The sequence below is a fragment of the Copadichromis virginalis genome, linkage group LG5, assembly GCF_057382275.1.
Source record: "Copadichromis virginalis isolate Kocher_CV1m ecotype Utaka linkage group LG5, C_Virginalis_male_GT1.1, whole genome shotgun sequence".
Lineage (NCBI taxonomy): Eukaryota > Metazoa > Chordata > Actinopteri > Cichliformes > Cichlidae > Copadichromis > Copadichromis virginalis.
This window is the reverse complement of record NC_140622.1, coordinates 15,543,386-15,561,413: the sequence shown is the minus strand read 5'-3', so window position 1 is coordinate 15,561,413 and position 18,028 is coordinate 15,543,386. Positions and strand designations below refer to the sequence as shown.

The window sequence follows — 18,028 nt, the reverse complement described above, 5'->3', positions numbered from 1 at the left end:
TGTAACTTCGGTAATCGGGTCTGAGGGGGGCGGGTTTAGGATGCTGAGGCACCCTCCCATTGGCTGCTGAGTTTGTGAAGAGTGGGACGGGCGCGCGCTGCCAGCTGTGAGGGGAGCAGAGGAAACGGCCCGCAGAGTACTAAAGGGACAAAGAGCCCCTGCTTCACATGCCATCCTGTAAGACAGGTTGGAAACCTCAGCGTCCTCAAAAGACTGTGCTGACTGTCCTCCGTCTGTCAGAGTAAGTCCTTTCACTTTGGAGACAGCCTCCCTCCCTCCTGCTGTCCGACTGGATGTTGCTTGGCACGTGCATGAATGTGTGAAACTTTGAGATATCACACTTTGTTCAGACCGAGTTTTGCCTAATGGGTTCTCTCTTCGGAAACTTAAAAACCTGGCAGGGTTTATATTTGCATGTTCTGTCTCTTTTATATTCATTGAAAATGTATTTTATATCAAGTGTTTTTTCTTTTTCCCTATTTATGTGTCGAAGCGCGCTGGGGTTTGCTGTATCAGAACACGAACTACAGTCCTGCTAGTAACAAACTTTTATCATGCATGCTAACTCTGGTGATGACAGTAGACAGCTGTGCTAAGGACCCTTCAACACCTACCGATTTTGTAGTCGATCTTTCTTCACTCTGGTCAGGGCTTAATATCTCTTTATCGGTGACTAATTCAGATGAACAACAGACAGCACAAGAGCCCTGATTTTGCCTGAAAAAGCAATAAAAGTATGTAGGATTTGAGAATTCCTATTTTAAAGGGCAAGCAGTATTTAATTATTGTTTGATCCTATTGTTTCTTTGCAACTACACGTTTTAAGCTTTGCATGACACAGCATATGATGTAAAAATGTCCAATCACCACCTTTCTGGGACCACAAGTTTTAACTGTTAAGAGTAGATTCTTCTGTAACATATGGGTGTGTCTACAGAAGTGTTGCCTATGACATGCAATATGTAGAAGTATTTATTTAGAAGTATTTTTTACTCATGGATTTTGTATTAAATTTTATATTAAATACAAAATCCATGAGTATAGTAAAACGCTATACAAATACAGGCCATTTACCATTTTAAATACACCATAATTGTACACGTGCTGGTTGGAGTATAGTTTGTGCACGCACAGCTGTTCAGAAATTCACTCAGACTCTGACTGACTGATTTAAAACCATTACAGTGCGCTTTTTCACTCCCTTGGTTTAATAAAGTACAAGACTGAATACTGAAAAGCCAAATTAAAGTGTCTCCGTACTCATGCTGAACCTATGTTCATTTCACGGGGAGATTGACCAGATGTTTCCGTATCGCGAAACATATGCTTCACAGTCTGATAATTTATAGGCTGTGTACTCCAGAGGAGGTTTTTCAAGTCTGAAGTTTGTTTGGTTACCATGACGTCAACACAGGAATACCCCCCCCCCCCCCCCCTGCTCCCAAATCTCCTCCCAAATCTCCTCCCTTGCTATTCAGAACAGGATGATGTGAAGGTGTCCTAACGTTCCCTCTCCTCCATCCCTCCCTTTACTCCCTCAGGGCTCATTGTCCCAACATTGAGACATTCATGGTTTGCCATGAAATAATGATGCACATGGAGTCAACTTTCTTTGTGAATACAGGTTCAGAGAGTTTACCTTGGCCTCCAGGCATAGATCAGCAAATAAATAAGACGGGCAGCCCCCTCCCTGGAGGAGCCCACATTTGCTGTCCATTAGGCTGTCAGACAATGGAGAGAGAAATTCTTGCCACCTAACCTATGTTCTTTCCCAGATTTTCCCCAAATTTCCCTTTTTTTGGCAGTCGTGTCCATACGTTTGCTTAATATACTGTGAAATTGTGGTAATTTCTTTTACTATACTTGCGGTTGCAAAGTTTCTAGTGTCAGTTCTCTTGAAGCCTGATATGAGAGCCAAACCAAGCTCAGCATTTTATACAGATACCGCTTACTCTCAAATAAACTGAACTACCACATGCCACAAAAGACTGTCTTCCTCAGCCTGTCTTCAGATAACTCTCCAGGTTAAATCCTTGGAATTGAGAAAAGCCACTTATAAAAATGCCAAAAACACACTTTATTGCAGTGTTATACAGCCGATGGTCACAGTTCTTTGTCTCTTTGTATCTCTCTTTAGGGTATTAGTCTTTTCCCTCATCATTCTGCATCATGCTGCTCCTGGCTGTTTTCTGCTGTCTCCTTCACACCTTGCTGGTGCCATCCAGCGCCCAGTCAGACTCTAACCAGCCTGTGATCCAGCTACGTCTAGCCGGGGAGAAGAAGAAACACTACGAGGGTCGGGTCGAAGTCTTTTACAATGGAGAGTGGGGGACGGTGTGCGATGATGACTTCTCCATCTATGCTGCCCAAGTGGTATGCAGAGAGCTGGGCTTCACGGGTGCCGAGTCCTGGTTGCCCTCAGCCAAGTACGGAAAAGGGGAAGGTAAGAAAAAAACGCACTAAGTTAATGAGATGTGTGTGTTAGTCACCAGGACAACCATCTACAACTTCATCTAATCAAAACCCTCCAAAGTTCGACTTCAGATTGGTGCAGAAAGTGAGGTGCAAGTTATAGTGAAATAATCTGAGCATCCCTGAGCTACTCAACCACATCTACTCAGAAATAACCTATCACTACATGCAGTTTCATAATTTCCATGAAAGACAGGTTTCCCCTTGTCTAAATGCTTATACCCTGAGGTACTGGTTTTCCCATCAGAGGAGAACTGAGACACACCAATCAGTTCAGAGCACTGGAAGAAGGAAAGACTGGAAAGATTTGGAGCGTTAACCAGACGCATACACAGACGTAATCTCATCTCCTCTTTTATAGCCTTTGTATCTTATGATTTCCACCATAGCAGTAAAAATACTAACAAGATTCCCAGCTCTGTAAATGTGTTAGCTGCTGGAGGTGAATGTATGTATAGCGCTAAATGAACTCTTATTAAAGAACTCTTATTAAAGAGTTCATTTAGAGCTGCCAAAGCATGTCTTCACTCAGTGAGCCACTTCAACAGTTAGGTTAACTTTTCACAGCATTGCTGTCATTATGGAAATTTCAATTCAAGTGTTTTGCAGTTTTATGCATATACTATTATATACCTATAGTGTTTTATAGGAAGCATTTAACAAATAGCTTGTACTATATAGCTGTGTGTGCATCCTGTGTGAAGCAGTTGTTTGGGCTCCATTTTAGCAGTGGTTCGCTATATAAAGATGATGTCCTCTGGGACTTGGCTTTGGGAAGGGTGTGCCCCTCAAATGTTTTACAAACTCAGTGAAATGGCAGTTATGAATAGGAAAGCTGCAAATTATATTTTGCACTGATATAAAAAGTTGCACAATCTGAAATAAAATGATCTTTGTGTTGGTCAAAAAGAGAAGGGGGTCCCTGTTTTCCTGAGTGGATGTCAAATTTGCAGTGGAATCACTTTAAAAAGACGTATTCTCACATGTGTTTATATGGAAACTAGCTTTATCTGGGTTTTTTTGTTTTGGTGGAGACAGATGGCTATAAAAGTGATCAAGAGGATTTCAAGTTTCCCATCGTGATGACTAATGTGCTGTTGAAAGCAACCAAACAGTTATAAGGACATCCTACTTGGATGAGCGTTTTTCCTGCAAGGAGGCAAATCAAATCATATCCCCAGCTGCTGTTGCACAAATGCTGTTTGCAATCCCAGTGTGCCCCCCTCCTCCTCCCCGCCCCCCAAAAAAGGGGGAAAAAGACAGTGTGCAAATGTTACAAAGGTTTTGGCTATGATTTAAATTTTCTACAAAATCCATTTAATCCATGTTATGCAAATCCCTTTAGGTTTGTTTTGAGCTCTTTGGCTATGATATTGACATAAAGTGCTAATGAAGGCTTAATTTATACATTTATAGCCCCATGTAGACTGTCCTCTCTGTTTTTTTTCAGTGCTTGTTAAATCCCCATAAGGCCTGCAAATGATGTTCCTACCAATGCAGTCTAGGCTTAGAACAGCTGGCAATGCTGAGTATTTGCTTAGATAAAGGTTTGCTGAGACTGAGCGGGTTCTCCCTCTGCTGTATTCCAGAACCAGAGTGCTTGGCTCTTATTATAACGACGATCCAGGGGTAATCACTTCTATGCCAGGAGGAAGCTACGTGACCATTATATCCAGTCACTTTCTTGGTATGATCAGGATGTTCCCTTGCAACATGTTGAGACTGCCAGAATAATGAGTTGGTGGTTTCCCTCACGGCTGATTCAGAACAGCCAGCTGGACAACAGATGATTCCCTTCAGCCATGACAACATTTATTAGGCAGGTTTTTGGCTGAAAAAATGCACCAGGTTATGTCAGAGACCAAACACATCTCCACGTGAGCAGGTTTACTGTGTCTACGGCTAGACTTCAGTGGACATGCTAGAACAGAAGCCAATAGGGCATGATTTACAACGCCTGTCAGGGTATAACATTTAAGACATTCTTTCATTTGCATTTTTTTTAAATGAGGTTGACCCATGTGAGGGAAAGCTAGTGAAAACTCAGGGTTAGGAGAAATTGTGGCTCAGGATGAAGCAGACATAATAGTTGCAAACAGTCAGAGTATAACAACATATTCTAAAACAAATAATGATTATGTTATGATTGATTGTTTGTATATTAATTGGTTGGAAAAACAGTTAATGATTAGGTGAACAAAATATGAAAGCCAAGACGAATGGCAGATAATCTTTTGTACTTGCTGCAGTATACACATATAGTATGTATGTTAAAGGGAAAATATAGTGTTATTGTTTAATATTTTTTATAAATGTACTTAAAAAAATGATCTTGACTGTGCACCATTGTCTGCTCAACTGCGATACTCTTATATGTGCTGCAGACACGGCTGACAGTATTGTTGACAATTTAGTTGGAACTGCTCTTTTGGACTAATTATGTGATGACACCATTTCTAAATACCGCCAAGCATCTTTCTCTGTGTTCTGATCTGTTAAAGATTTTCACATCAGCCTGTCACGAGATAATGTTGGCCTGTGATAAGCTGAATACTTGTTTTTTATAAAAAATAAATAAAATTCCTTCAAAAGCACCGTCATCCCTACCATCCAAGAAAAGCCATCGTGGGCAAAGTGAATCAACATCTGAACACACATCCATTAGTGTGTTTCTGTTTCTGTTTGTTCCAGGTCGTATCTGGCTAGACAACGTGCACTGCACAGGTAGCGAAAAGAGTCTGGCTCATTGTGAGTCCAATGGCTTCGGAGTATCCGACTGCAAACATTCAGAAGATGTCGGCGTGGTGTGCAGTTCGAAGCGCATTCCAGGATTCAAGTTCATTCGGAACCAGGCCAACAGCCAGGAGGTAGGACCAACATATTGACAATCAAAATACATGCATATGGTACAATTGCAGTACAATTAATATGTGCATATTTGCATAAAATCTTTCACAAATGTTAAAAAAGGCTAGTGTAACTTGATTGCAGTATCACTAACACTTTGGTAGAATGCACACATGGTTAAAGCACAGACATGAAACCTGAAATGATGTTCTGCATCAGTTCAGGTTACATCAGGTTAGGCTTGGGATGAAAGAAAACCTTATCATAATTTATTGCTTCAAATGGCTCCAAGTTTCTTTTTTTAAAGCAGCTGAACTGTTGAAAGAAGGTGTAACATAATATTAAAAAGGTTTAAGAAGCTAAAGAATATACGACGCTTACTTATTGGTGTAGCATTGTTTTTTTAAATGATTAGTAACAACTAATTACAATCTAAGAACAAATATATACGTTTTTCATTTGAATTTTAAAATAGTAACAGGTAAATCCCCATGTTTCAAACACTGTGTTATACTGTGATTATGCTAAGCAAACACCAACTTCCAAATGCCTCATTTGAAGAGTTTGGATTAAAAGGATACACTGAGGTAAGCCCTTCTGTGCAAGAAGTCACGTCTGCTATGGCATCATGCAACTGAAATGATCCATGAGTAAGCTAAAATATTTAGCTGTCTGTTCCATGTTATACTAATGACTTTGTCAGGACACTATTAGTCTATTACTGCCCACACCAGACCCCCACTCTGCACACTGAGATTGCAAAGATGACTCAGACGCCAAGAAGTCCTTCCAGCCTGGCTGCTGAAAATGCCTCAGTACTGGATGGAAAGTCAGTGTGGGCTTGTGCATGTGACAGGAGAAAGGGAGGGAGATTATTAGAGGAAAGCATTCCTTCGGCTTGTCTGAAAGCAACTTCCTTTTAATAATGAGGTTTCCCTATTTAAGACCACACTGATAGAGATGAGTTTTATTTGGCAGTCTTTAATTAGTGCTTTACGTTCTTTGCAATTGGACGGAGTACAGTTTCTTTGTTTGCTCACACTACGTGTGGGGTGGTAGACTTGGCTGCGTTACAGGACTCTGTACAGCAGCCAGAACAGGGACTGGATTTTTCACTGGATTTAGTTGCGATAACACGCCCGAGGATAGCATCTTAAGTCCTTCTTTGTTTTGTTAATGTCTAGTCCAGTCATGTAAGAGGGCTGAAAGTAGAAGAAGAAAGGGGAAACTGAAATGTTTAATTATGGACTGTTGAACCTTACAACAGTAACAATACTCTTATTTATATAAGTTTTATATATAAGCACAACATCTTGTTTATTGTGTGTCTTGTGTATTTAGGGCCTCTGGGGTGTTGCTTTAGTTCAGTCCCCCACCCTCTAAGTGTTTCCTTGGTTTGGCTGAAGCCTTTTAAGTCACAGGAGAGAGGAATGGGAAAAAGGTGTAGCTACACCTCTGAACTATACTTGAACTGACACCAGCAAAGAGCAGCACTGTTCCTGAAATCTGTTTATTCACAGCATGAATTGACATTCTGTGTTCAGTGTGGAAATTCTAAGTAAGGGCCAATGAAGCACGGTGTTCTTTATAACTATGTGGATGCTATGAAGAATATTTCCTTCAAAATGACGAACACTCCTCTGAAATGTGAAGAGTTTCCTAGGACATTACATCTCCTTTTATAAACACTGTTTTGGTGCCGTGCCTGCTGATTTTTAAATAATTTAAGTGAGCGTGAATCACTAGCATCACTACATCACTAGCACTGCAAGCAATGTCTTGATTTATAAAATTAAATAGTGCATCTCTACAGTGCACACATTTGCCACAGACATTAATAATATTGTCTTTGTGAGGAAAAAATCCTGAGATTGCGTTACACTTTATCAAAAATGTCTGTCTCTCTATCAAGTCCTGCTTTGACTACAAATAATAGTATGTGTCCTGCTGCTGGCATGGGTTGCCCAGTTAGTATTTTTGCAGTTTCAGTCAAAAACATAAAATCCTAAAAGTAGCATTTACAAAATATCAAGTAACTTTGCTGAAAAACAGGTTGACAGTCCAAACTCAGTTAACCTCAAATATTCCCAAGCTCTGATTTGTGGAAGCCGGGACCACTTTGCTGCAGTCTGCCAGTGCAACCATTCTTAGCTGGTTATGTAATGCTCCGGAAACAATAACACAACAAACATTCCACTGTGACTGAATCATTATAATATTAATTATTTTAGCATGCAGCATATAATGCACACACACACAATAACTGTTTTATTGTGCATGATGGATACTTTTGCTTTTGTCTGTCTAACCCAACACAGCCAGTTTACTACTAGCATGTGTTTGTTTCACACACGGATGGAACATCCTGCAGAAGAGATCTTTCTAACAGTACAGTGGTTACAGTCAGAAGACTTTGTTTAATCTGTAGTTAGTAGTGATAATTACACAAGCTTTGCCAGGTTCAGGTTTTTATGTGGGAATGGGACAGTACAGATCGTGATGTCTCATACGAAGATAATTATAGGTTCATGACATTGGCATAACTTTGTGCTGAACATTGGGGGGGTCAAGATGTCTGTCTAAATAAATAAATCTGGGTAAATTCCCAGATGATTAAACATGCAACTATTTTGCTGGTAATAACTGAAATGAGTAAAGAAAATCAACAGCCTGTTTATGCAAGATAATTTATAATTTTATTGGAGGGGTTATATTGGTTGGGTTTAATTATTGGGGGAGTCATAACCCCCCCTAACCCCCCTGGAAATTATGCCCCTGGTTCATGGTAAGGATTCATAGGAGTCATTGCAGGATGTTCTTTACTTTGTGTTTTCCAAGAAGTTGGCACTACTGTGTACTTGGTACATAATCATGCAGACTTTCACTACCGAAAAGGAAAATCCAATGAAAATGTACGTAAGATGGATTTGGTTTTATATGTATCTCTTTCTAAGTAGTTTTCACATAAAGAAATCGCACACCACTGCTTGCAGAACATGATTATAAACAGATTCTACTCTATGGTCCAGCGGGCAGAGATTAACTTCTAACTTCCTGAAAAGAAGGAGTAGCTGTAGGAGCAGCTGTAGTTGACCAATAGACTATTCATCATGTTTACTTCAAACAAACACTTTCATCAAGAATCAAAACCCAGCCTTTCTAATCACAGAATGCGGCACTTAAAAACCTTCCGATCTTTTATACAAGTAACAAGGGTAGAGGTTGCACTTTACTCCATCAGATGAGATGGGGCTGGCTCATGAGAATTTCAGTTATTCACACAGTCTGCTGTAGGACAAAAAGAAGGAAACCCGAGCAAAAGTAGGATAAGCCTATTCGGGATGATGTATAGCAGAGGCTTTTGAGGAGATGAGTGATCAACGGGAGAAAAGGTCGATGCCTGTCAGAAGGCTGAAGTCAGTCTCTCTCTTGCAGATAGAACTGTGCAAGACATTTAACACATGTTCAGCAGCTGGAGCCTCATTTCAGTTCTGGGTTGCACAGGTCCCAAGTTCTGATTTTTATTATTTATTCTTGAACTTCACGTGCACATTTCGCTGACTCATGTGAGCCTCTCGTTTGAATGTAACACAATCTAAGTGTCTGTTTTGTAAAGTTTACACAAATGAGATCGTTCTGAAACAAGCTGTGAAACAGTCGTGAAAGCGTGTTTATTCTAAGATAAACTTGCCAGCTGTAGATTCGTTAAGTGAAAACACAGAGTGAATCGGCTCTTCTGATTTGACTCTGTCAAAGATAGCAAGTAAATATGTTTTCTACTGAATGTTTTTTTATTATATTAAAGCACTTTGACTGGAGTTTATTAGTATAGTTCCACAGTCAATCAAATGCTTGTGTTTCATTTCCTATATTTTATATTCAGCACAGACACCTGTAAACATGTGTGTTGGTTCTGAGATGGGGGGGGGGGGGTGTTCTTTTTTCCTATCGCAGTGGGAGAAGTGTACTCTAATAGGTATTCCAGATGCAGTGACCACTGAAACTCACTCTCTTTCTTTCCCCACACACACACACACTCGCTATAGTCAGTCAGACAGAAGGGGGGCCAATGAGGCAGAAAGTTAGGTGGGGCAGATGTAAAAGTCGTTTCAAAGAGCCGTACTGTTCCTTTGCTTTTTCAACTAAACTTTGGCTGATTAGCATTCATACTTGCTGTGTACCGTTGGGCGGGGCAGGCGGGGGATGAGTTGGGCACGTGTAGATGAATGTGCAGCAGGATCTGGAAAGCTGATTGAAGTGAAAGAAGTGCACAGTAGTGGAAGCATTAGTCACCGGCTAGACCACAGGCTCATGTCCACACATTTACATTCTGAGAGGGGACCCAGTCAGAAAAACAGTCTGCTCCCCAGCTGGAAATAGTTCAGCAATGGACAGAGCTCACTTCACAGACTAGCACCGAATAGATCTGAAGGAAGGATGTTCACTTTTTTCAGTTGTTACTTACAAGCCAAAAAACCCCTATATGAATTATTATTTTTGGATTTTAAAAAAAGCTGTAGAATGAGTAAATCATTACAGGAAGTTGGGAAATGAGATGAGGTAACCTTGTAGAAATGCTCGTATTAACCTCAATGTAATCGGTAGGAGGAAAAGCTTTCACCCAGTACCTATTTGGACTGGTCTGTTTGTCACGTCACACTGATTCAGATAAAATCAAAATATAAATCCTACTGAGCACTTCAGGAATATGTTGACACTTTAGGAAATATACTTATTTCTTTTCTTCGTTGTTGTTGTTTCCTGTTTTTCTTTGACTTTCTGGAAAGAATTACATAAAATTTATATTGGGATAATGCATTTTTGTAGCTGTGTAACTCATAACAGTTTGTCTTATTCCAACACAGGTGCTGAAATTTATTTATTTATTTCTGGCTCTCTTTGAAAAAGTGCTCAATTGTGGCCAGTGTATCGAGTTGGGCCAAGGCCAAACAGGATTATGCTAAGTTAGGGGGACGCCCAGGCTGATCCCAGCTGTGCATATCTGTCCTTTTCTCTTCAGCTCACACTTTCAGAAGGCCAGTTTCCTGCCTCCGAGCCAAATGCAACAATGGTCAGATGTGTCTTAATAACATCATATCTGAGTGATTTTTCTTACTATTTATTTATTTGGCTATTTATTTATTGAACTTGGTCTTTTTTGTTTTTGTTGTGGCACGTTCTTTTATTTTCTTTGTTTATTATGAATTAAAAAAACAATCTAAAATCCTATGATTACATTTTAATTGGAGAGAGACAGCTGCGTGATCATAGTCATGTCTCCTCACCTTCCCCTGCTAGACACGGAAAACACTCTGTCATGCTATGGCCAGCAGGAATCTTCTCATGAAAGAGTGGTTTTTACCCACTCTAACCACTGCGGTCAGAGGGAGGACCAGGGTCACTGCTGAAGCAGTGTTAGTGGAGGCTCCTCCTTCCCTGCAAGACCCTGAAGCCTTGAACATTCCCTGAGGCTGACGCCATCTCAGGAAACCACCCTGTGGGCAAACATTTGATATTCTGGGAGACATGCCTGAATGTTGGGGTTTTTCAATGTTGAAGAAACTGGCTGTTATAAAATTACTGAGTTCAGCATACCACAGAGCAGCTCAGAGTTTTGGCTCTTTTTGGCACCCTCGGTGCAACTTCGCACTCAGTCAGGAACAAACGGCAGCACTTGGCTCATGGAGAGAAATGAAGGAAGGCAGAGTTATTAGGTAGCTGCTAAAGCCCTTAGGTCAAAGGGTACCATTCTTTGCTGTATCGGCACACATGATGCTAATTGTGAGCACCGGTGGCCTTCGCTCTGACCGGCATTTACAGCCCTCAGTAGATAGCTTTGGGCTATTCTGCACATTCTCCAACCTCACTTTTTGCTCGCCCTATCTTCTGTCTTTAGCCTTAACTTGCTTAAAATTGAATTTTACAAAATGTCATGGATTGCATGGATTTTAAACTTTTTGTTTCACTGCTTCCCATTTTCTGATACTTCTGCAGTCATACTTGCTTTGTATCGCACGCAAGTATGTTCATATCTTATGAAATATGAGATGTGAGGTCTTTTAAAAATACATGTGACCTACATTCCTTCCAGATTTGGCCAAAGGGAAAAGACTTGTATGTATCCCTTTGTGCTCTGCCTGTTTCATCTTTGCTCCTGACAGAGAATAGTGACATTGATAAAAGACCCAGCAACTTGTCACGTATGAACTATTCCCTTTCAGCGCTTTTTCTGAGGAAATCCAAACACTGTTTGCCAGTTTTGACAAAACTATGAATTGAAGTGTGTGCCTCACACAAGTCATTCTGTTGACAGACAGTGATCTCAGAGCCTTGTGATGTTTTGAATAACTGCTAATACCTGATGCATTTCTCCTGTCAAGGGGGGACTTGACTCCACTTCTAGACCCATAAGCAGACAGAGTTAAAGCCATCTGTTGGTCTGAGTTTAACTTAGACCTTAACATTATGGTGCATTTGCAGAGACACTAGTTTTTCTCCTCATTGTCTGTGTGTCAGTGAAACAGAATTCACTCTTGATGGTGGGGTGGTGAAGAGGCTTATGCAAAAATATCATTACGCAAGTTGATGGGAACTTTATATAATAAATAGAAAATATAAGCTAAGCTTGCCAATATGTGCGAATCCAAGTCTGGGCAATTAGTGTTCCCAAGGGGCCACAATTAGAGCCTAATTGTTACATCTACTCTTTCTTGTTTTGTTTTGTATTTGTTTTTTGTGGCCTATTGAGAAAAGTAATTGCCCACCCCTATCCATCTACAATAGACCACAGCCATCTGTTGCAAATTTATTAGAAATTCTGGAAAACTTGCAATATTCAATTGAATAAAAAGTCATACTGTAGTCAGAGGTCATTTTTTTCCATTGGACTAAAAGTATAATACTCTGTGTTTTTACATGTGTTATATACAGGAGACCATGAAACATTATCTCTGTTCTGTTTGTCAGGGCTTGACGGTACAGGTGGAAGAGGTGAGAATCAGGGCCACATATTCTCACAGAAAAAGGATTCCCATTACTGAGGGATTTCTGGAGGTAAAAGACGGAGGCAAGTGGAGGCAGATCTGCAATGAGGATTGGAACCAGATGAATAGCAGGGTCATCTGTGGCATGCAGGGCTTCCCTGGGGAGAAACGCTTCAATACCAGACCCTACAAGTGAGTAATGTTGCTGGGGTCAGCATTAGGGTTTAAACAATTTCAACTAGATGTAATGAAAAAACTAGACTTGAGTTAAACATTTAACATTTAGTCTGGCTAAATACAGCGCAGGTTATTGCGGCGCTACATATGAATCCTTTCAATTTCACACTGGTGTAAAACATCAAACCAGGCTGAACAATCCATTTATAAACTATATCATATTATTTTCTGGCAGGAAACATAAAACTTTATTACTGCCTAGTTTACTTAAGAATGTTTAGCCTGATGTTATGAAACGTTACATAATAACCAGGTTTGTTTACTGTGGCCGTCACTCACGCCTTCATCCATTTTCTATCAGAGTAAACACACTCGGGCCTGTAGATTCCTGACAAGAAGCCAAACACCACCAGAGGAAGCTTTGGCATATGCAGGATGAGTGCAGTACATTATGAAACAGTGGCTCTTCTGGCTCTATCTTTTCCGCCTCAGTGGTTTTATCACAAAGCTTTTCAAGTGTCACAGGCAACATGCAGTCTGACACAACGGAATACAGATGTTTTGTAGCTGCTGCACATGAGAAAGCAATCACAAGAGCAAATCTCTCTCCCAGTCTGTGTGCTGGCATCTAAAGCCAAAAAATCTGTGAAATCGAGACCTGAAAGACACAAGAATATATTTACAAGTACTGCCGAGCCGGTCTGCAACTGGATTTTCTCATTGATGTTTCTGGGTAAGGATATCAATGATCTGGTAAGATCAAAGCAAAGAAGGTGGCGTTCATTCAAAGAAAATCATGATCATTTAATTTGATAGTAATGCATTTCAACCAAAGGAAATATATGGAAAATGAAACCAGCGTTTAACTTTGTTTATTACTTGAGATGATAAAGCTGATGTGGTTGTAAAACATGTGATTCTGCTGTGGTTTCACATGATTCACTCTCTCAATCTAAATTTGGCATCACTTTAAAAGGCTGTGTATTGCCCTCATGTTCATACCAACTTGAATTTAAATTTAAACTTCTAAACAAGGTTTAAGGACTAAAAGGTTGTAAATAAAGCTCCTGCTGGTTTCACTACATGGTATGCTGCTTCAGGGTCCACTCTTGTTGGCTTCTTCAGTGACCTCTAGTTGATTACCTCCATTCAAGTTTGGGGTCATAGGAATGTTAAGGTATTTTCACAATACTCCCATTGTGCTTCACAGCAAAAAGGAGAAGACTGCTGAATTCCTCTCACTAAAAAATAAAAATGTCCATTCCCCAAAACAGCTGCTTATGATTTTAGTAATGTGTAAGAAAGAATGGTGAAATCTTTTATTTGTCTTTTAATATGAAAGAAGTGATGTGTGACTATATAGTTCTCCCAATCCAACTTTAAGCTTTTAAGCAGTATGACAGAACACAGCAATAGTAGTGAATATAAATATAAATATTGACTATAATTATCCCATAGTCTGGGGTCTACTAAAGGCAGGGAGTGGACCTGTAATGAAGGACTTGGCAAACAGAGGTTTGAACTGAAAAACAAAAGCAGAACGACACCGGAACGTGGAACAAACAAGCAGGCTAACTACAAACTGAACAGAAGCTAAACTAACAAACAGACAAAAGTAACACCCACAATAAGGGAGAACACGACAACGAGCAGAGGGCGATGCAGACAGCAAATACACGGGAGGGTGATTACAGGAGTGGAGACAAATGGGAACACAGCTCAACAAAAGCAAAACTAACGAGACAGGAGAAGCTGAACCAAACATCAAACACACGAGACAAGAGATTATCAAAGCAAAGCAGCAAGTAACACTCGCACACAGACTCAGACTAAGACACGTGAACTTGACACTGGAACGGATATTAAGGAGATATGACGGACTGGGAAGACCAAGGATGAAACACAGAGAAAAACATGGGAACATGACTGGAAATTGGAGGTAAACAAATACTGGGGAAAAGAGGACAGGGCACAGAGATGAGACAGTGACGACTGGACATGTAGGAGAACAAACAACAAACCGTAAATTAAGAACTATAAACAACAAAGTCAGATGCACTAAAAGAATACAACAATCAAAGAGTCCAGAGCAACCTCAAAAGCTGAGTCCAAGACCCAGGACCATAACAATAATGACGTTCCTTTCCCTGGAAAGTTACAAATCTGTTACTTTTGGCATCAACTAATACCAGTGGTTGGAAAAATGTTGGCATGTGTCATTCTTCAACCAAAGAGAGGAATAAATATGAAGTGTTTTCTAAGATGGTTCGTAAATCATGCAAAATTACCCAAAATTTGACATTATATGTTGTAATAGTTTGTTTTACTTTATGATTCTTTCTCAGATTGCTGGCCAGCCGTCGAAAGAAGAACTACTGGGGCTTCTCTATCAACTGCACAGGCAACGAGGCTGACCTTTCTGATTGTAAACTGGGCCGAGAGATAGAGAAGAAAGGCAACAGCACCTGTGGAAAGGGCATGCCTGTAGTGGTCAGCTGTGTGCCTGGACGGGTCTTTGCTCCTAGCGTCAGCATCGGGTTCAGAAAAGCCTACAGGGTGGAGGTTAGTCAGATTAAACACACTATACAAAGTCTTAGTTTCAAAAGTCAACATTCATTCTTGATGTGTGTATGGTGCATATTACATTACTTGCTTTTTTAACAAGGTACAAAAATTGGCCTTGGTTGGATTGTAAAAGGAAAGACATCTTTATACTGATCTACGTTCATGACACTGTCTATTATAAACTCTACGAAGAGAAAAGATTTGTCTGTGGGACATCATGTGGCATAAAAAAGGGTAGTGTTTAGTTGGTTTTCTTAGACTAAGTAGTAGTACATGGAGTATTTCTTATATACACGTCACCACATAACTACCATACATAATTAAATAACTACACCATAACTACACCTCGTTATGGACATGAATGTCTTGGCTATTAATGTTAGCTTGTTTTGTCCAATCCAAAACGAGTTTTGATGTGTGTTTGGGCTCATTGTCCTGTTGGAGCGCCCACTTTTTTAGCCATCTAGCTGTTGTTGGAGGTAGTCTAATACATTCCCAGAGAGATGAGGCTACCACCACCATGCTTTGTAGATGGTACAGTGTTCTTAGGTTTGAAAGCCTAACCTTTAATCACATCAGCTTCATATTTTTTGAAGGTTAATCGCTTCTGGAAGACTTCTTTGCAGGACAAAAATCATAAACTTTACTTAGGTTTTGTTTATGTTGTCACATGTCTCTGTCTGTAGTTGAAATTTGTCATAATGCAAATGTTTGTATTTCTTCTAGATTAGCCACAGTTACTCACTTATCTTAAAAGAGAGACATGAAAGCTCAATTTAGAGTCTGTTTGCTTTACAAATAGAGCATACTGCTGCATGTTTACACTGCATTATAAGACGCACAAACATTTCTTGTTTGTCTACATAGTTCAGTATTCACATAGAAGTCCAGTAATGGATTACAACATTTACTGGGTATTAATAGCCAATCAACCATCGTGTTGCTTCACTGGATGCTGAGATCATTAAGAAGGTCTAGTTTTGTAAACTTTTCAGGCTCACTCTTAGTGTTTTCAAGCTAAAAAAATAAATAAATGAATTCATCCAATCATCCATTAAACTGTTCTAGTTTTCTTCCAAAATGTAATAACAATTATAATCCTTAAGGTCATTCTCTGTAAGATATCCACTAATTTTAGCTTTTTTATTGTACTGTTTCCATAGCAACCCCTAGTACGTCTAAGGGGTGGTGCCATGATAGGTGAGGGGCGAGTGGAAGTCCTGAAGAATGGAGAGTGGGGAACAGTGTGTGACGACAACTGGAACATTCGCACTGCCACCGTGGTGTGTCGAGAGCTGGGGTTCGGCAGCGCCAAAGAGGCCCTGACTGGCGCCCGAATGGGACAAGGTACTCACAGATTTGTCACTAGCATATTATTGATGCATATAGTGGTACACAACTATAGTTGTAGGTATAGAATTATTTTCTTTTTAAATTGTTTTACTCAGCAAGAGCCCAAATACAGCCTGACCAGACCTCATTCCCAGCTGTGAAAATGAAAGGTGTGGGACTCGGGACTGGAGACCTTCCACCTTAAATCTGATCAGTCTGTTTTTTTTCTCACCTCAGTCAGTCTAGACCTTAAGTCAGCACATCAAGGCATTAGGGAATGTATCGAGCAGCACATTCATGTTTATACATTGACCCAAGACCTGATTCTGTGAAATGAAATATACCACAGCCTTATGAGAATCACATGTTCACTGGAACAGTTGCCTTTTTCTCTGCCTGATTCTCATAGCAAAACAGAAACGTGCACAAAATGTTCCAGTACAGAGAACAGCTTTTATGGGTTACAGAAAAGGAATTCTTTGTTGGAGAAAATACGAGGTTATGTGAGGGATCGTTTTTTTTCTTTCGTTTTTTTATGAGCTGACCACTGGATCCAAAGATGGCACCACACACTCTTGAAATACCTTGTTGTGTTTGTTTTCAGAAGTCAACAAAGTGGACTAAACAAGCATGTTGGTAGATTTCCGGATTTGTTCTACTCTATTGAGGGAAGTGGATGAAAAGAAGAATTTCTGGATGTCATATTTACTTTTTTCAGCTGGTAGAGGATTTCGCTCTTTGTGTAGCAGTTTTCTGTTATGCATTGATGGGCTTAATAATTTCTAAATGTATCCTATTTTGTAATTTTTTAAATGCATGTTATTATAAAATAGATTTCACGGATTATAGTCATTTGTCAAACCTTAATATTGGCTGCATGATTACAATGGCACTGTGTTCCTGCTGTTCCACTAAATTATACCTCTCTATTGGCGCCCCGTCACTATTTTGCAAGTTTATATCACATTCCTGCTCAATCTCACGGGAAGAGTAGCAGCATAAAGTTAGCACTCACATGTTATTGTGGAAACTGTGCCACGTGGAGAGAGAATTTGTATTTTTTACAGGCCTTACGTGTCTCATTTTCATTTGACATAGGCGGCTGCTTGTTTCCTTTGCAGTATAAGTACATATCTTTGGACAGACAAAACACTCTGGTAGGTAAGACAGCTGCTGTTTTAGTCTGTAGTAGTTGGCAGTAAAAGCTTGTGTTTCCTGCGGCTCTAGTTCCCAAAAAGTTAGGATGCCGTTTAAAGCAGAATGCAATTCGAACCATAGATTTAAACTGAAGAAGTGCAAAGAAAACATGTCAACTGTTTCACTTGAGAATTTTATTGCTTTATTAAAAAAAATTATTATTTTAAATTAGCAGCAAAATGTAAATTTAAAAAAACAGAATAGAGGCATGTTTATCGCTGTGTTGCATCACAGGTTTGAACAAGTTCAGGCCTCCTTTATCGTTTCCATCAGGTTACATGTCTAAACTGAAATTTAGCACCTGGACTCTTTCTGTAGGGACATGTAATAATACATCTTCATTGTCTTGCTAAAATATTGAAGAACTTCTCTGAAAAAGATGCGAATGTCAGCAAACATTGCTCCATAATCTATAAGTGTTGTTTAGCATTAATGGAGCCTTCACAGTAAGTGCA

General features: G+C 39.9%; 1 protein-coding gene across 1 annotated transcript in view; it reads left to right on the top strand.

The window, feature by feature from the left end:
• The first annotated feature begins 116 nt into the window (after positions 1-116).
• loxl2a (lysyl oxidase-like 2a) overlaps positions 117-18,028 on the top strand; it is a 25,323-nt gene continuing 7,411 nt past the window's right edge. Inside the window, exons 1-6 of the mRNA XM_085456180.1 lie at positions 117-241; positions 2,138-2,443; positions 5,164-5,339; positions 12,286-12,494; positions 14,825-15,041; positions 16,208-16,391. Of these exons, the coding sequence (XP_085312306.1) occupies positions 2,170-2,443; positions 5,164-5,339; positions 12,286-12,494; positions 14,825-15,041; positions 16,208-16,391 (1,060 nt within the window). The 5' untranslated portion in view covers positions 117-241; positions 2,138-2,169. The remainder of the gene's footprint in view (positions 242-2,137; positions 2,444-5,163; positions 5,340-12,285; positions 12,495-14,824; positions 15,042-16,207; positions 16,392-18,028) is intronic.